The sequence below is a fragment of the Molothrus aeneus genome, chromosome 12 (genome assembly GCF_037042795.1).
Source record: "Molothrus aeneus isolate 106 chromosome 12, BPBGC_Maene_1.0, whole genome shotgun sequence".
NCBI lineage: Eukaryota > Metazoa > Chordata > Aves > Passeriformes > Icteridae > Molothrus > Molothrus aeneus.
Genome location: NC_089657.1, coordinates 528,975 through 545,600, shown reverse-complemented (window position 1 = coordinate 545,600; position 16,626 = coordinate 528,975). Strand labels below are relative to the sequence as shown.

The 16,626-nt window shown below is 45.2% G+C and overlaps 1 protein-coding gene across 1 annotated transcript; it reads left to right on the top strand.

The window, feature by feature from the left end:
- The first annotated feature begins 1,545 nt into the window (after positions 1-1,545).
- Positions 1,546-16,109, top strand: IRAK2 (interleukin 1 receptor associated kinase 2). Its single transcript, XM_066558042.1, has 13 exons — positions 1,546-1,744; positions 3,086-3,265; positions 5,978-6,142; positions 6,832-6,944; positions 8,328-8,522; positions 8,961-9,025; positions 9,919-10,033; positions 10,317-10,426; positions 10,803-10,998; positions 11,677-11,739; positions 12,772-12,972; positions 13,141-13,660; positions 13,953-16,109. Exons 1-13 carry the CDS (start codon positions 1,546-1,548, stop codon positions 14,069-14,071), a joined length of 2,241 nt encoding a protein of 746 aa, XP_066414139.1. The 3' UTR covers positions 14,072-16,109.
- Positions 16,110-16,626: the final 517 nt, after the last annotated feature.

The following is a 16,626-nucleotide window of genomic DNA, read 5'->3' as shown; positions in this document are numbered from 1 at the left end:
TTTCAGCCTCTATTCAGTCGACTTCAGTTCCCCAGGAAGACCCTGCATTACTTGTGACAGTCGGAGCAGAACCGAAGCCATACACGCGGTTGGATGTGGTCTTTCCCCTTGTTTCCAGCCGGGGCAAATAGTTCAAATGGTTTCACAAGTTTTTCCAGTACCTAAGGAGAAGAAGTATTTTCTTCCTACTTTTACATAGTTCTTTGCAACACAATTTCAGTCTCATATTGCATCACTTTCAGAGCATTTAGGTGTGTGTCAGAGGGACAGTAAGCAGGGGAAAGGGAGGGGAAAACCCCATAAATGCAACTATTATTGTTGAACTGGTACTACTGATAAAACAGCTTATCCCAAGGCAGTCTTCGAGTTGTCATATTTTAAATACACTTTTGGTAGTTTTGTTCATTTTTTGCCATTCTTTGATCTTATAGCTACAGCAATATTGCATTTTTCAGTTTTTCATTGTCACAGCAGAGCTAAGAAGTTAATGATTTCTGAGGCCAGGAGTGTAGAAAACTGCAAAAGTTTCAAAGTTTGAAAACAAGAGTAAGCTGTACTGTAACATATATGCAGAGTACAAAGAAATGGTGAATTAAAAGCTGTCAAAACTTACAGCATTTCTTTCAATTCATACAAATTTAGACCTAGGGCTAAGTATGAACAAGACCAGAAGACAGACGGTTACACTTTTGTATCTGCTGGCAGTCTCTAGCAGCAGCAGTATGGCAGGAAGGCTCTCCTTTTTCCCAGAAGTATTAGTAATATTTACACTGGCAAATTAATTAATTATACGTTTTTATCAAAATCAGGTTAAACAAAAAAAAAGAAAAAACTGTTGACTTTAAGAACATATTTTAAACCTAACCCCTGCCAAGCGGCCAGCCCTGTGACCGCTCCTGGTGTTCTTTAGCTCTCGCTCCTTGCCTATCGTACCGTACCGCGGACTGTAACGGGTGGGCTCCGGTGCGCTGCCGTGAGGGCGAGCCCCGGCCGGAGGGTCCCTGGAGCGGCTGAGCAGCTTCCCCGGCGGTGCCCGTTCCTCTGCAGGCACTGCGGGACGCGTGTCTCGCTGCCCAGCGGAGGGCCCCGCACGCTGCTGTGCTCGCAGCCGCCCTCCAGGGCCAGCCGGGCTCCCGGGGTCGCGGCGGGCACAGCGCCCGGGGTCGCGGCTCCACGGCCGGGCCCATCCCGCTGGGCCGAGCCGCCGGCTCTGCGCAAGGCCCGGGAAAACGGCTCCCGCTTCCGGCACTCGTAATTAGGCAACCGCGCTGGAGCAATGACCGCTCCTGGAAAGGAAAATCTGATTTGCATCTGGGGCCGGGGCCTGACGTCAGCCGGAGCAGGAAGCAGCCCCGGAGCGCGCCGGGGATCGCGGGCAGCGTCGCGGGCTCTTTCCCGGGCAGCGAGCGCGCCTGCCGGGCTGGGGCGGGCTGGGACAGGCTGGGAGGGCAGCGGCGGAGAAGAGAAGGCTCGGGGGGAACGCAGGAGAGGCCGGAGAGCTGCCCGTGCCGCGGGCCGTGCCCCGGCGCGCAGCATGCGCTGCTGATGGCCGCGGCGGGGAGCAGGGGCTGTCCGGAGCGGCCCCGGGACCGGCACGGCGCGGGCATGGCCCTGCAGCAGCCAGCCCTCGCCGCCAGGGCCGGCCCGGCCCCGGCGCTCTACATCCACAGCATGCCCGCCTGGGTGCTGGAGGACTTCTGCCAGAAGATGGACTGCCTGAGCGACTACGACTGGATGCGGTTCGGTGAGGGGCACGGCGCAGCGGGGCTGGCGCAGGGACAGCAGCGCCTTGGGGACGCGCTGTCCCCCCGCGCTTCCCAGCGCTCGGCAGGGCACGTCCTGTCAGCAGGGAATTCCCGGGCACCAGTCTGGCTTTGCTTCTCAAACACAGCTGGAATGCCAGACTTGTGTGGCTCCTTGGCCTTTCCTGGGCAGCCAGGCTCCTTCCTCTCACTCTCCCCAATGTTTCGCACTTCCCTCTCCAGTCACTCTGTATCTCCTGCCACTTCTCACTGCCTGTTTCCACAACGTCCCTCACATGTGCTCAGATGTTCTGGTTTTTTAATTTCCTCTTTCTCTTCATCTGTATTCCCTCATACTTTGTGCCCCTGTTTTTCTCCGTCCTGGCTGTGTGCAGTCAGTAAGTATAGAAAATATAGTCCCTGAGTTATTTACTCTTTTTTCTATATCCCTGTGCAAACAATTCTACGCTGAATCTTTTCTTAGTACCTGCTTTCCTTTATTTGACATGACGTCCCTAACTGTGTGCTGAATAAGCTCTTACCCACGTTAAACTTCCTGATGTAGAGTGGGATTCATCTCCACTACCTTCAGATGCATAAAGCTGTATTTCCGATGTCTTTCCAAAGCCAGCCGTGGTGAGAACTCGGGGATCTTTGTCTCCACACGAGCACCCCAGCCCCTGGCCTTTTCCCTTCAGGCACAGCCCCCTGAGACTCCAGCTCTGGGTGTGTGGGGGGGAGCTGGGGACTCACCAGGGGACGGGGGTTTTGTCTGGGTAAGTGAGCTGGGACGAATACAGTGAGGTGACGGGCATGGTCAGGAACTGGGACACATTGTGTAGGGTCAGCTTTGGCACAGGATCTAAAACTAGCTGCATTTCCCTGATAGCTTTATCGGAGTGTAGCTAACACCCGGGTGATCCAGTTCTTGCTTGGCTCACCACAGCACAGGGATTTAGGAATGCAAGTGGCAGTGCAGCCACTCCACTGACTGCTGTCCCCTGTTTTGGGAGAATCACCCCAGGAATTTAATCTAACCTTACTTTGGTACAAAGTATTAAGGAGAAAGATTACAGGGAAAATACGCTGAAAAGTATGAGTGGGTCTTCAAGTGTCTCTGATAGAACAAAATTTTTTCCAGAATAGTTGAAGGGGGAAAAGGGATATCTTACTTTAGGAACAGAAATTTCTTCATGTCCACGTAGGTAATTTATTGTGATCCTTTCTTTTAAAGATATACAAATGCAAAAGCAAACTGTGTCTCACACCTTAGCCTGCCCTGCTTGCCTTTGCCTGTTTTATTCTAATATTTTTAATCAGAAATATCCATTCTCTCCCACCAGCCTCCTATGTGATCACTGATCAAACAGAGCTACGGAAAATCAAGTGCATGGAGAAGACAGGGATCAGCATCACGAGGGAGCTCATGTGGTGGTGGGGAGTGAGGCTGGCGACAGTGCAGCAGCTCCTGGACCTGCTGCAAGGGCTGCAGCTTTACCGAGCAGCTCAGGTCATCCTGGACTGTGAGTAGCTGCCCCTTCCTCCCACGGCTCTGTGCTGCTCCTCACAGCACCCAGGCCTAGGATGTCTTCCTTGCTAGCTGAAGAAGCTTTTTGTTAGAAGTCACATCCTGTGTCAAATTCTAAAATGTCTCCACTGATTGTGATTCCCTGCTCACTCGGGTAGAATTGGTGGTGTGAGTGAAGAGGTACACAGGTAGACTCATGGGTCCCCACAGCTCATCACCCCATCTTTGTGGTGCCCATCTTGGACCCTTCAAGAAGTGCCAGGAAGATGAGCTGTGGCCAAACCAGGGCTGGTGCTTTTATACATCAGACAGGATTTCGGAACCAGAGGCTGCACAAAGAGTCCCTGCCCTTCAGGCCTGGTCCTGTGGCCTGGATCACAACCTGAGAAATGGCATGTTGCAGCCCCTGCCAGGATTGCTTCCAGTCCAAGAGCAGGTTCCAGCAGTTAGCCCTGAAACACAGACACAGCACAGACAAAACCAATCACCATCCCTGCAGGGAAACACTCGCCATCCCTCTCTGGGTCTGCTTTGCTCCCTGAGGTGTGTCAGTATGGCCATGGCTTGCACAATTTGCACCTGGCACAGGTATGACAGGGCATTACCTGCTTTCCCTTATGCTGCTGTCAGTTACTTTTTTTTTTTTTTGAGCTTTTCTCTGTGTACTCAGGTAATCCCTCTTGGGCAGATACAGAGGACATGTTGCTTGTTCTGTTGGGCACTTCAGAAAACTAAGTGGTCCTTACATGACCACAGTTCAATTCATTCCTACTTAAAGGAATCAGACACAGCACAAAGGGAGATCTTTTGCTGGCAGATTACTTCCCAAAGAGTTCTACATCCATTCAAGAGTTTTTTGTGCTCTCTAGTCCCACTTCTGAATGCCCATAATGATGTTTTCTGTGTCAGTTCCTTAGCTGCAGTGCTGCCCTGTTTGTCTGACATGCAGGAAGTTGCAAAAGTCATAAAAAACCCTGAAAAGTAGGTTGAATAAGGGAAGTGATGCTAAGTTCTGAGGCTTCTAGGTTAAACCATGTGAGGAAAAAAACAATACAGGGACTTACCTGCAGAATGAAGGGACTGTCAGGTTTGACTCAAGGCCTGCAGACTGTTTGACAGCTAATCCTAAAACCCTGTAAAATTTGGGATTTTATAGCATTCTAACACAGTAACAAAAATACCTGAGTGTTCTGAGTTTTAGTTTTCAGACCTGGTTTCATTCAGAGCTGAGTTCAGAGGTGGCATTGAAGAGAGTAGATGGAAACCTCAAAAGAGCATGCCCATTTCTGCCATTGTGGCTCTTCATGCCCTGCTGTTCTTCAGCCCCAGAGCCTGAGCGTGCTTGGCTTCTCTCCCACAGTCACTGGCTCATGGTTCATACCAGTAGCCCAGATTACACAACAAACACTGGGTTTCCTGCTTGTTCCAGGTACTCCTGGCCTTTGTTTGTACAAGTAAAAGAACACAAAGCTGTGGTCTGGTTTCAGATGCAAACAGAGGCCTGGCACATTTGATTCTAAGATCACCAAAGCTCTTAGAACAGCAGGATAAGAACCACCATGTAATAATATTTGTGCTTATGTTTTTTCTGTATAAGGTATAAAACATTAATTTGGATTTTTAAGAAAATGTTAAATGTATTGCTGATAAAAGGTGCCATATAAAAGTTTAAAACTACAACCAGGAAAATGTTATCAGGGAGTAGAAAGCCCTTATATCACCCCTAGTGCACTCTGGGCATTTTCAGGCTCCTTTTCAACCTCACTTTTAAGAGCATTTTAAGAGATAAGAATTCACCTGCTTTGGAGATTTTGACAACCTCATATATCACAGCATCCTGAACTTTTGTACTGTATTTCTTCCCATCCTAACTGTAGCCTAATCTCATCTGAATAATCCCCCCTCAGGTGTACATGGCTTTAATTTCCTGTATTACACTGTATCTTTGCACTTCTTTCAGTCAGACTTCACGTTGCTTTTTCAGGCCTGACTCTGAGGTTTTGCCGAACTGTGTACAGCACAGGATCTGTTGGAGCTGAAGTGAATCAATAATGCATCCTTTAAACTTTCCTTATATATCAATAAGTTTTGAGCTTTGACCATTTTTTGTTTTCCCTAGATTGTCTTTGGTTTGTTTTTTTCTGTTGCTAAGTAGAAGTGTGAGTCTTTCTCGCAAATAGTCCTGTATAGGAAAGTTTTTCCTGGGAATGAACCTAAAATGCCACTAAAATCACACAATTGCAAATAGTCCTAAAATATTTAACTGGCTAAACCCAACACAATTCTGTCTATCTTCCCCTCAGTCCTATGACAACTGCAGAGAACTCAATGCCTTCCTTAGGCTGGGAGGTGTTTGTGATATGAGATCATTACCTGAAGGATGTTATATAGAAAATGATAAACATATCATTATTGCTAATTTCTTCTTGTAAGAGACTCTGCATCTCTGGAATAGTCATTGCTGGTATTTATTTGAAGCAATTAGTTCCTGTTGATTTTAAGTAAAAGTTAATGTCATGGGTATAGTCTCAATTTAAATACCATTTAAATTGCTTGAATGAATACCATACATTGCTTGAATGTTCATTTTAATGTTGATGTTAATTTGAAGTCTGATGTCCTGATTAGGATTATTTTGTGGTCACTGATTAGAGTCAGACTCTATTTTCTCTGGTTATCTTTATCTCCCCTTTGCTCTGTTTTGAAGGGACATCAGCCTCTAGCATCACCAGCCCTGAGAAAGAAGAGCCAGAGCCACCCAAACAGATCATATCTGTACCTCCCACAGAAGGCAAAAGGAGAGACAAAGAAAATGCCCTAAGTTTGTTGCCATCCCCAGACTCCTCACACCTGGGAGCAGTCCCATCAGGCAGTAAGTACAGTGCTGGACTCTGGATTTGCTCTGCCATGAAATGACTGTATAGTGGCTGCTGTGTGTTTGTGGTCAGGATAGTACAGTGAAGACCTTGTCTCCCAGATGGGCACAGCTGAGTGCTGTTTTCCTAGCACTGCTGTCTCCTGTTTATTCCTGACTTCAGCACACAGCCTCCTGGTCATCCTTCCTTTGGCCCCCTTGGCTGTGTCTGTCCTCTGGGATCTCAGGATGATTCCCAGGTCTCTGAATGCCTTGACCCCACCTTGGCTCCATACAAACACTACACCAGTGCATGCATGTCCGCCCCGTGTCCCTCTCTTCATGCACAGTCACCCCAGGCCAGCAGAGAGCCAGGCAGGGCTCAGCAGCCCCTCTGCTGGGAGAGGGAAGGGAGAACCCAGCACGTACTGGGGCGAGCATCTGCAGCAGCAATAGCACAGCACAGGGAGCTCCATGTCCCCAGCCAGGGCTGGAGAGGGCTGCACACTCATCCTGCCAACCAGAACCAGGAAGAGAGCTCCCTGTCTTCACACAGAATATCACAGTTTGACAGCTTGTCACAGATTATCTTTGGTCAGAAAGCTGAAAAAAAATACCCCAGATCTTCATAATTCTTAGACCTTTGTCATTAGTCACAGGTGGTTGTATCACAAAACTAAGGTGTGTTTTCAATGCTGTTATCTCAGTTTCAGGTGCTATTTCTGAAGGAGCCTTGTATTCCCTCCCTGCTCCACCACCTCCCCCGAGAGACCTTTTGAATTCCCTACAGTCCAATCCTCCTGTTTTATCGAGTGTGAAGGTAAATCCCCTTAGTGCTCGCTGATTATACAAGGAAAATTCCCTTTATGACATTCTGTCTTTTTTCAGCTAAAGTTTATCCCTCTACTTGTACAAAAATGTTGCTGTAGTGAAAACGTTGAGCTCAGTACAAAGGGTTTGGACTGAATACAGTACTAATGCTTCAGCTAGATTGCTTGTGGTTAAATCACTTTTTTGCCAGTGAAGGACCAGTGAGGAAAAAATTGACGGTATTATTTCCTGCATAGCTCAGAAGGGATAGCATACCCACAAATAGCAACTGAGTTTGAAGGACTCTCACATGTAGATTTTACAGAGGAGTTACATTTCTGGTGCAATCGCAGGACAGGACAGTATATACCACTGATTAGTCAGAACCACATACCTCTTTTAGTTTCATGGTAGACTTAAAATGTGGTTTCTGCTCGAAACTGGGCTAGTATTGAATTTAGTCATGTTGTTCAAAGCCTTGTGTAAGGCTGAAAATCTCCCGAGATAAAGGTTCCATCACCTCTCTGAGCCCCTGTTCAGCTGCTTAACCGTCACAGTGGGAAAAATTCCCCTCATGTTCCTGATGATTTCAGCATGAAGTCTCCTGTTCCTTCCTCCCCACAGTTCTCTCGTCTTTCATACAGTCTGACTAGATCTGTCCTGTCCCCAAAGTGTTTCCCAGATCCCAGGGCACACCTTAGTCCCATCATGGTTGTTCTTGGCCTGTTTTCTCAGGTTTATTTTGTCTGAGGCTCTAAACTCTTCCACAGTGACATGGTCCAGGACTACCAGCCAGGAGGGAAGACTGACTCACAGTGCAAGTAGTTTCAGAGTTTCTTGAGAAGAAGTTAGTGCTTTATTTCCTCAAGTTGGATGCACATTAAGGTTGTGAAAGCTGCATGATTAGGCTCCAGGGGGACTGTAATTATACTTGGTATTAGGACTTGCCACACTGGAAGCAACAAATTATTGTGCAACTGAGGCCAGATGCTTCAAAAGTAGATATGAAGTTTACCAGAGCATAATTACATTATGAGGGACCCCACTTTCTCATCCAACTGTTTCTTAATATGTAACCCGGCTATAAAGATTAAGATCTTTTGTAAATCAGACTAACATCACTTCACATAAATATACGGACTTTTTCCTGGGAAAGGTGGAAATGCAGATTGGTAACTGATTTCACTTCTACTGTGCAAAAGTTTTACATCATCCCAACACATGAATACAGGAGTTACCTACACCCTAAGGAGTGATTGCATAGTACCTTTCACAGTTTCATTCAGCAATCACAATGATTGCTTAAAACGTGGGAAGGAAAATATGACACTGAAAGAGGGAAAAAGCGTATGAATTATCATGAGATAAACTTGTTTCTTCTACACATGTGTAGCCTTGCAGCTCTTCTGCTCCTCAGCAGGAGACGATGGCTGATCTCCCTAGCGGGAGTCTCCTGTGGACCCAGAGGGAAATTGCTAATGCCACCAACAGCTTCAGTGACAAGAACAGAATCTGTGAAGGTACTTTTGCAGATGTCTACAAAGGTCAGAGGAACAACATGGTGTTTGTCATCAAAAGACTCAAAGAGGTAAATACTGCACTTTTTTGTAGAAGAGGGTGTGTTATTAGCATGACTTGCCCATTAGCAGGTGTTGTTTAATATTGTGTGGGAAGGAATCAGAATAACTACACAAGAGGGGAGGTAAAAATGAAATTATGTAAATAATTAAACCTAAATTCAGAAAGCACACTTTGATGAATACTTTACTCATGTGAGTAGTTCCATTAACTCTATAGACAGGAGCAGCCTGCAGTAGAGCTGCCTGCATTGATGATTGGATGGGGGGTGTCTTTACACAAGTTTTTGTTCTAATTGCCAATTAATTGTTACCTTTGACTTAATGTAGCCATGAGTGATACTTGCCTGTTTCCTGCACTAGCTTGTCATCTAGAGACTACCAGATCTGTATAAATGCAGAGTCCTAGTAATTTCCAATGCCATTCTCTTGCGTGTTTTCATTTTCAGCTGGAATGCACAAGCCCAGATTCCACCCAGAGGTTCTTTCATACAGAAGTGCAGATCTGTTTTCGGTGAGTGGCTGGCTTTCAGAGGCAGTGATGCATGTCCTGCTCGTGGTCTGGTGCTGGGTGTTAAACACAGGGGTGTCTGCTCCAGGCACTGTTCTGGGCTGGGACAAGCGGTCCCGTGCTGCCTGTGTGGGAGCCCTGGGCCAGCAGCCGAGTGCCCGGGGGTACAGCTGGTGCTGGCTGGGCTGGCACAGCCTTGGGCTGGGGAGGACACGGTGCCCACCCTGTACCCACCCCTGCTGCAGTGGGTGGGCTCTTGCTCAGTCAGCCTCCTGCTGTCTCCTGCCCAGACCGTGCTGTGCCTCCAGCTGTGCTGCCAGCTGTGCTTCCAGCTGTGCCTCCAGCTGTGCTGCCAGCTGTGCTTCCAGCTTTACCTCCAGCTGTGCCTCCAGCTCTGCCTCCAGCTGTGCTTCCAGCTTTACCTCCAGCTGTGCCTCCCACTGTGCCTCCAGCTCTGCCTCCAGCTGTGCCTCCCGCTGTGCCTCCAGCTGTGCTGCCAGCTGTGCCTCCAGCTGTGCTTCCAGCTTTACCTCCAGCTGTGCCTCCCGCTGTGCCTCCCGCTGTGCCTCCCGCTGTGCTTCCAGCTGTGCCTCCCGCTGTGCCGCCAGCTGTGCATCCAGCTTTACCTCCAGCTTTACCTCCCGCTGTGCCGCCAGCTGTGCATCCAGCTTTACCTCCAGCTTTACCTCCCGCTGTGCCTCCAGCTGTGCATCCAGCTGTGCATCCAGCTGTGCTTCTAGCTGTGCTTCCAGCTGCGCCTCCCGCTGTGCCTCCCGATGTGCCTCCAGCTGCAGCACACCATTGCCTTGAATTTAGGAAGTTACTCCAGCTTGGGAATGTATTTTCCTGTGTTGCTCTTACATCATTTGCAAATCACTGCTGATCTGTGCCTGCAGGTGTTGTCACATAAACATTCTGCAGCTGCTGGGGTTCTCGGTGGAAACGGGATTGCACTGTCTGATATATCCCTACTTGCCCAATGGCTCCCTGCAAAACAAGCTTCAGTGCCACGTGAGTAATAATCTGGGTCTGACACCTACTTGTGATTGCAAGTCCTCTCCCGCAATTCCAGGAAAAACAATTGCATCTCTTTGATGTCTGAGAAACAGACAGAAAAAAAGGGTGCCCAGTGCCCTGGCTGCAAGCACCAGAAAGGCAGCAGCTCTTCTCCTGGGGTTTGGAGTTTTGCCTGGAGTTTGACTGGGACTCAGCTGAGCCTTTGGTTTTCTAAACTACCAATGGCTTACAGTGTTTTATTCCATTAATCACCAATTTTTTCCTCCTTTCCTTGCAGGATGATTCTGCTCCACTGACCTGGGAGATGCGCATTAGCATTTCTTTAGGAATTGTCAGAGCAGTGGAGTATTTGCATAATTTTGGGATTCTTCATGGGAATATCAAGAGGTGAGTACTTTGGCATATCAGCACTTCCTTGGTTACCTGGTAATTTAAGGATTTCTTTAAGAGTCACGGCTAAAGTTTATACAATTTGGAAATCCATTTGCAATATTTTCTGCTGTCCTTTGTTCTGTAGGGCCTTTGCCATTTTTTGTTTAACCTGTCTCTCTTTCCTAAATGATGGCAGTAAATTATTTTGAATTTTTGGGTGCTTGTTTTTTCCCCTTCTTGCTTTCTAACATTCTTAATCCTTTCAGTGCTATGCAGGAGGCCAAATGCTGGACACTTGGAGTGCTTAAGTTTAAAAGTATAAAACTAATTCTTTGCCTCAAGATAAAATAATGATTTGACCAATGTTGTTATTTGTCTGTCATTATCGCAGCTCAAATGTCCTGTTGGATGAAAACTTTACACCAAAGCTTGGGCATTCTGGACTGCGGCTGCATTCTTCTGATAAAAAATCAGAATATGCCATGATGAAAACCAAAGTCCTACAAGCTTCTCTTACTTACCTGCCAGAAGATTTTGTCAGACATGGGCAGTTAACAGAAAAAGTGGATATATTCAGCTGTGGTGTGGTATGTTGCCTTTTTTCCATGCTCTGGTTTATTTTTTGATGTTTCTAGACAAGAAATTGAATATGAGAGCAAGTGCCTCATATGGTTGTTTTGCTGGCAATTTCATATTGTAGTTGCTGGCTCTATAATGTGTTGAAATCCTGGTTTTAATTGTTCACACTCCAAATATATCTCAGTTCATGGCAAAATTAGGTGAATCTTTTGAATAAAAGAAACAAAAGTGGTTTTTATTGTAAATAAAGTATTACTGCTGATGGCTTAAAACAAACTAGATGCTCAAAATTCTTGCAGACTCACCACATGAACTTCTACAAACATTGCCTGTTCATTTATAGTTTCAGCTAAAATAATTGATAGTCTATGATGTCACCCATCTCCAGGTGTTTCCATTTAAGTAGGAAGTTACTCTGTTCAGTATGATTTCTTATCTACATTTAGCTTTACTTTCTTCTTGTTCTTTGTTTCAGCAATATCTATTGAACTATAAAATCTGGGCTTGGCTCTGGAGGTAGATCTAAAGTCTCATAAATGCCCTGAGCTGGCATTGTTAAGCCATCTGAAGTAAAAATATAATATCAGAATGCACTGAAAGTTCAATATTTATTCAGTTAGAAACTTAATTTTAAAATTATAGTTAGTTCTGAACAAATAATTTTATCTTTCAAATATACTTTCTAGGTCTTAGCAGAGATACTGACTGGGATGAAGGCACTGGATGAAGAGAGACACCCAATTTACCTGGTAAGAAAAAGCAGCAGTAATGAACACCAATACAAATGAATGGGGTTTCTGTCATAAAAATAATTTTAATTTTTTTTAAATACAATTTGATATTTGCTGTCTGCGTTACATGTCCTGCAGAAGGGAGGTTTAGGAGCCATATCCTGGTTCTATTAATGTTAGTAGCCTGCCTGCCATTAGAACAGAAGCACAGTAGATATTCCCATTTCACATACCCACTCATGGGTGCTGGCCTGAATTGCATTAGGAGAGACTGCAAAATAAATAAATATTTAGGAGACAAGGCTTTGTGCTGAAATGCTGCTGCATATTTTCTGTGTGCCAGGAGGAGGTGGTCTAAGCCACAGTGAGTGGGGAAACCTGGGTAGGCAGGAGCTGCAGGAGTCCATCATGATGTTTATCAGGTGTTTGTCTTGTGCTCATGCCTGGAACTGATATCCTCACCAGTGTCCCAAGCTGAGGTTAGAGCTACATGAACCACTTTCACAAGCAATCGGAACAGCCAAACTCACTGAATGCCTTAAACCATCTGTAGAAAGCAGCCTTCCCCTGCATTCCTTCTGTGGCATGTGCTCCTGAGTTCTTGTCTGGCTGAAGCCTTGGAGGGGAGAACAGCAGTATTCCCACTATTTGCAAGCAATTCAGAAGTGTCCAGAGGGGTTCAGAGAATCAAAGATCCTACGTTCCTGATTTCTTTAACATGTGCTATAAAGGCTTGCGTAAGAATGCTGCTCTACACAGTGTTGGCTCTTTTCCATTCCTATATAAATGAGCACAAGCCAGGAAGAGCTTGCCCTGCTTTAGGGAATTTGACATTGGACACATGCAGAGAAAGCCACTGGCCTTTTTCTCTCCTGTGAGAACAAACATTTCAGTCAGTTGCATGAACAGAGATTATCAAAGGTTTTAAGTCTGTAAACCAGGCATTGAGGAACACCAATGACAAATACACAGCAATACTGATCCTCAGAGATTGAGACAAAAATAAATGCTTGTGTTCATTTGCCTAATGCATCTCCTTCCTTTGAACAGAAAGATATGATTGCCGACGAAGTTCAAGCAGCAAAAGAAAGCTCAAACTCCAAAGTAAAAAATTTGGAAAAACTGGCTGCCAAGGAAATCTGCTGCAAATACCTAGACAGAAAAGCAGGGCACTTGCTGGAGGAGGTGGCTGTTGATTTTGCATCAGTGATCTGCCTTTGCCTGAGAAAGAAGAATTCGAACATAGCAGAGGTAATATTTTAAATACATGGCCAAGATTTAAGTCTCCTTGTCATCAGGGTGTAAAACTACAACATTCATGTCTTGCTTATTTTGTGAGTGTTGACGTAGGAGAATATGTGTAAGCAGGGGTAGGTACAACAATTATTACGCATTCACAGATTTGGTTGTTAAAAACAGGTACGTGAAATTATGGAAACGGCTGAAAACAAATTAAAAGAGCATTACATCTGTGGAAGCAGCACTTCTGGATTCTCCATGAACACTCCAGAAGAAACTGATGATGAGACAGCCAGCGTGAGCGTGGACGTGCCCTCAGCAGTGGGCAATAAGGAGGAGAGCACCCAGGCAGCAGCCGGGAGCAGTGGCAGCCCCTGCGCGCCTTCCGTGGGAGCCGTGGCACCTGACACGTGTGGCATCTACGTGTCACGGGTCCCTTGCGAGTCAGATGAGTCCAGTAGTTTCATATGGAATCCTCCAGAAAAATCCACCGAGGAGTTACCTGGCCACAAGCGTGCCAGTCCAGGAGAAGCGTCGGGCTGCGATGAGAGGAGCAGGCAGGGGAGGCCTGCCCAGGGGCTGCAGGAGAGAAGCCTGGCGTGCGCCAGAGGCGATGGCACCCTGGAGACAGCAGCAGCTGCTGCACAGGGCCCCTGTGTGCAGGCAAACGCTGACCTGGACTCTTCGTGTGCTCCACAAGGTAAAATGCCCTCCTCTGACAATATGGGGACAAATTACTCCTTTCTCCAGAACTGCTTAGGTTCCTCTTCCTACTTTTAAACACGTATGAGTAAATCTTTTCTCCTTGGTTATGAATTTACTAATAAATCTACAAAACATTTAGCAGTTTTCTATCAGATTTTTTTCCTAAGCCAGTTTTGGCTGGTTGGTTGATTGCTTGCTTGCTTTTTCTTAAATTTAAAATTATCATCTATTTCTTAGACAATACATGGATTTTTTCCCTCAGTATTTGGGTTTTTTTTGTTTTTCAGCTTCAGCCAGAGAGACATCTTGGAAAATACAGATAAATGATCAAAAAAAGAAGCTCATGGAAAATATTTTGCTGTATGAAGAGGACAAGTTAAATAGTTCTGAACTTTTTGAATCATAAATTGGATGGATTAGTTAGCAGTGGCCAGCTCAGAAGAAGAAATAAGGACTGTCTCCTCATTAGAAAGATGGTAAAAGTGCACCTTTCACTTAAGATTAGGTAGCAGGCTTCGATCAGGAACACTAGCCCTGACTGAAGGAAACAAGAAGTACCACATAGAGAAGCACCAGAAAATACCTGTTCTATAGCAGATTAATGCACAGTCCCACTCTGTGCACAGAAATGCCTTCTGCCTTTTCATCTGCAATGTGAAAAGGAATGGCAAACCCAAGTGCCATAATTATTTGTGATTGATTGGCAGTGTGTTTCAGGAGGCGTCTGTTGGTGTCATTAAACCACGGTCCCAGAGCGAACGCTGAGCAGTGGCAGGCAGCAACGCCCTGTGCTGTTTCCCCAGACAGGAATCCTCGGAGCTGCTGGCAGGTTTGCTCCCTCCTGTTCTGTACCATCTTAGTCCACACACCCAGAGCCACTGCATTACCTGAGAGGGATTTTAATGCAAGGTCTCAGAACGTTGTACAGCTTCATCTCAGTTTGACTGCACTGACCACAGGTGTAGGTAACTAACTTCAGCCACTTTCCTCCACCCTCTGAGCTTCCCTCCACATACACATGTGACACCATTTAAGTCCAACCTTTCAGTTCACTGTTGGGAGCTCTGAGACCATGTTTAATACTTCATAGGAGTATTTTTGGGAATTATTTTTTTCTAAGTGTCCTTTACATGGAAATGTTTCTCTTTGTGTTTCACATGGTAGCTGTTGTATATTTTGGATTAGGGAAAAGTTTTTAATTTAAAATAGCTTTGATTTTTTTATAGGACGCTTGAAACATATTTTTTTGTATTTATTTTGGCAATGGGTCAAATATAAGCTAATAAGGGGACTGGTTGATGGTTCCACACTCACCAGGCATTCTCAGAGGAATCCTTGTGGTTGTCCCTTAGTTGTAGGAGCAGTAGGAGCCTCAGTCTCAGGCCCAGGGATCACATGCAAAAGAAAAAATAGAAACTTGTATGCTGGTGTGTTTATGATCAAGTGAAAGCCCCCTTAAGCAAGTATCACTTTTGTTTTTATGATATTTATTATTTTTATTGTTGCTAGCATATTCCACTTGTGTGCAGTCTAGGGAGAAACAGGTTTATGAGGGACCAAAAGAATTATCAGAGTATGTAGGTCTGTTTACAGACAGGTGAGCTGCCTCCTGAGCATGGGGAACAGGGCCTGATGTGCAGAAATGGCTGCAATTCACAGTGCAGTTCAGGGAACAAAAATAAAATTAATTATATGTAATTATTTTCAGTGGAATTGTGTACTAGTATATATTCCTAGCTTTACACAAAGGCTTCACCCCTTCTATTTTTGTACAGTACGCAGTTCATTGTATGTATTATTATGAGCAAGTATTTTAGCTAAAGACCTGAGTACTGGAGTTATCTACACATTCCTCAAGTTATTCTCTACACTAAAAACTGGCAAAATTCCTTAATTATAAGTGCCTTGGATACTGTCTTTATATTTACATGTGTTTTTTTATTTTACCAGAAGAAAACCAAGATTAGTACTGACATAAGAAACATTGTATACTCGGATTGGTCAATAACTACTTAATTCTACAGGAGATTTATCAAGATACTTCATTGAAAATGTAATATTCCTTGTTTTTCACTGGTATATTCTGGGAGACCCGTGGTAAAATCGTTGTGTCTTCTCCAGAAAGGAATGCACATGGATAAACTGCAGAGCTGAATGGCAAACCCGAGAGTTTGAAACTGAGAAATGTAGTTTGTGCACAGTTCTGTTTCACCAAAGTGCTTTAGAGGTTTTGTTCTCCTGTAGGCACCAGATGGAATTGTTATTCTTTGTCTTGTACCCTGATAGTTTTGAAATATTCTGAGGTGATTTCGGTAGTCTTACAGATTACCTAAGGACACTGTGTGGTCTTACATTAACACTGTTATGTAACTTGGCAGTTCACAAGCCAGTTTATGCATTACCATTTACTACTAGCTTTTTGAATAAAAAACCTGAAAAACTCCCTTCTTTCTAGCCTGCTTTTTCATGATTTATGGCACAGAAAATGTACCTCATTCCACCCTATTTGGGCAAAAGAAGCTCAAGGTCACTTTGCTCTCTGTAGTAATTATTAGTACAAACTTGTTTATTCAGTCTTCATTCAGTGTCAAATAGCTGATTTTTTTTCCTTTCTGATGGCTCTAGAGAAGAATTTCACTGTAAAATTAATTACCAAGGTTCCTGTGGTGCAGGCAGGCCGGGCAGAACTGTCACAAACCCGGGGCTTCACTTTCCACTGGCTAACGTTGGTTCGAAAAATAATTTCAAAGTGCGTGCATGGGTTCATGTCCTTCTTTCTTCCCTCATTACGAGTAAAGCTGTAAGAGCAGAAAAGGGAAGCTGGCACTGCTTACATCCTCCCTGGGAATTGCCAAGACCAAAGGAAGAGCAATGGCTTTGTAAAGCCTTGTCTCGTGATGTACCATTACAGGAAAAAAAACCCACCAAAAAAGCCAAGCTCTTGCAAAGCTAATGACATGG

What these genes read in the sequence shown, in the direction of transcription:
- IRAK2 (XM_066558042.1), top strand. Translation starts at nt 1,546, where the DNA reads ATGGCCGCGGCGGGGAGCAGGGGCTGTCCGGAGCGGCCCCGGGACCGG. An exon ending in AGAGACACCCAATTTACCTG is followed by an intron (nt 11,740 to 12,771) that starts GTAAGAAAAAGC and finishes TCCTTTGAACAG; the next exon opens with AAAGATATGATTGCCGACGA. An exon ending in CTCTTCGTGTGCTCCACAAG is followed by an intron (nt 13,661 to 13,952) that starts GTAAAATGCCCT and finishes TTTGTTTTTCAG; the next exon opens with CTTCAGCCAGAGAGACATCT.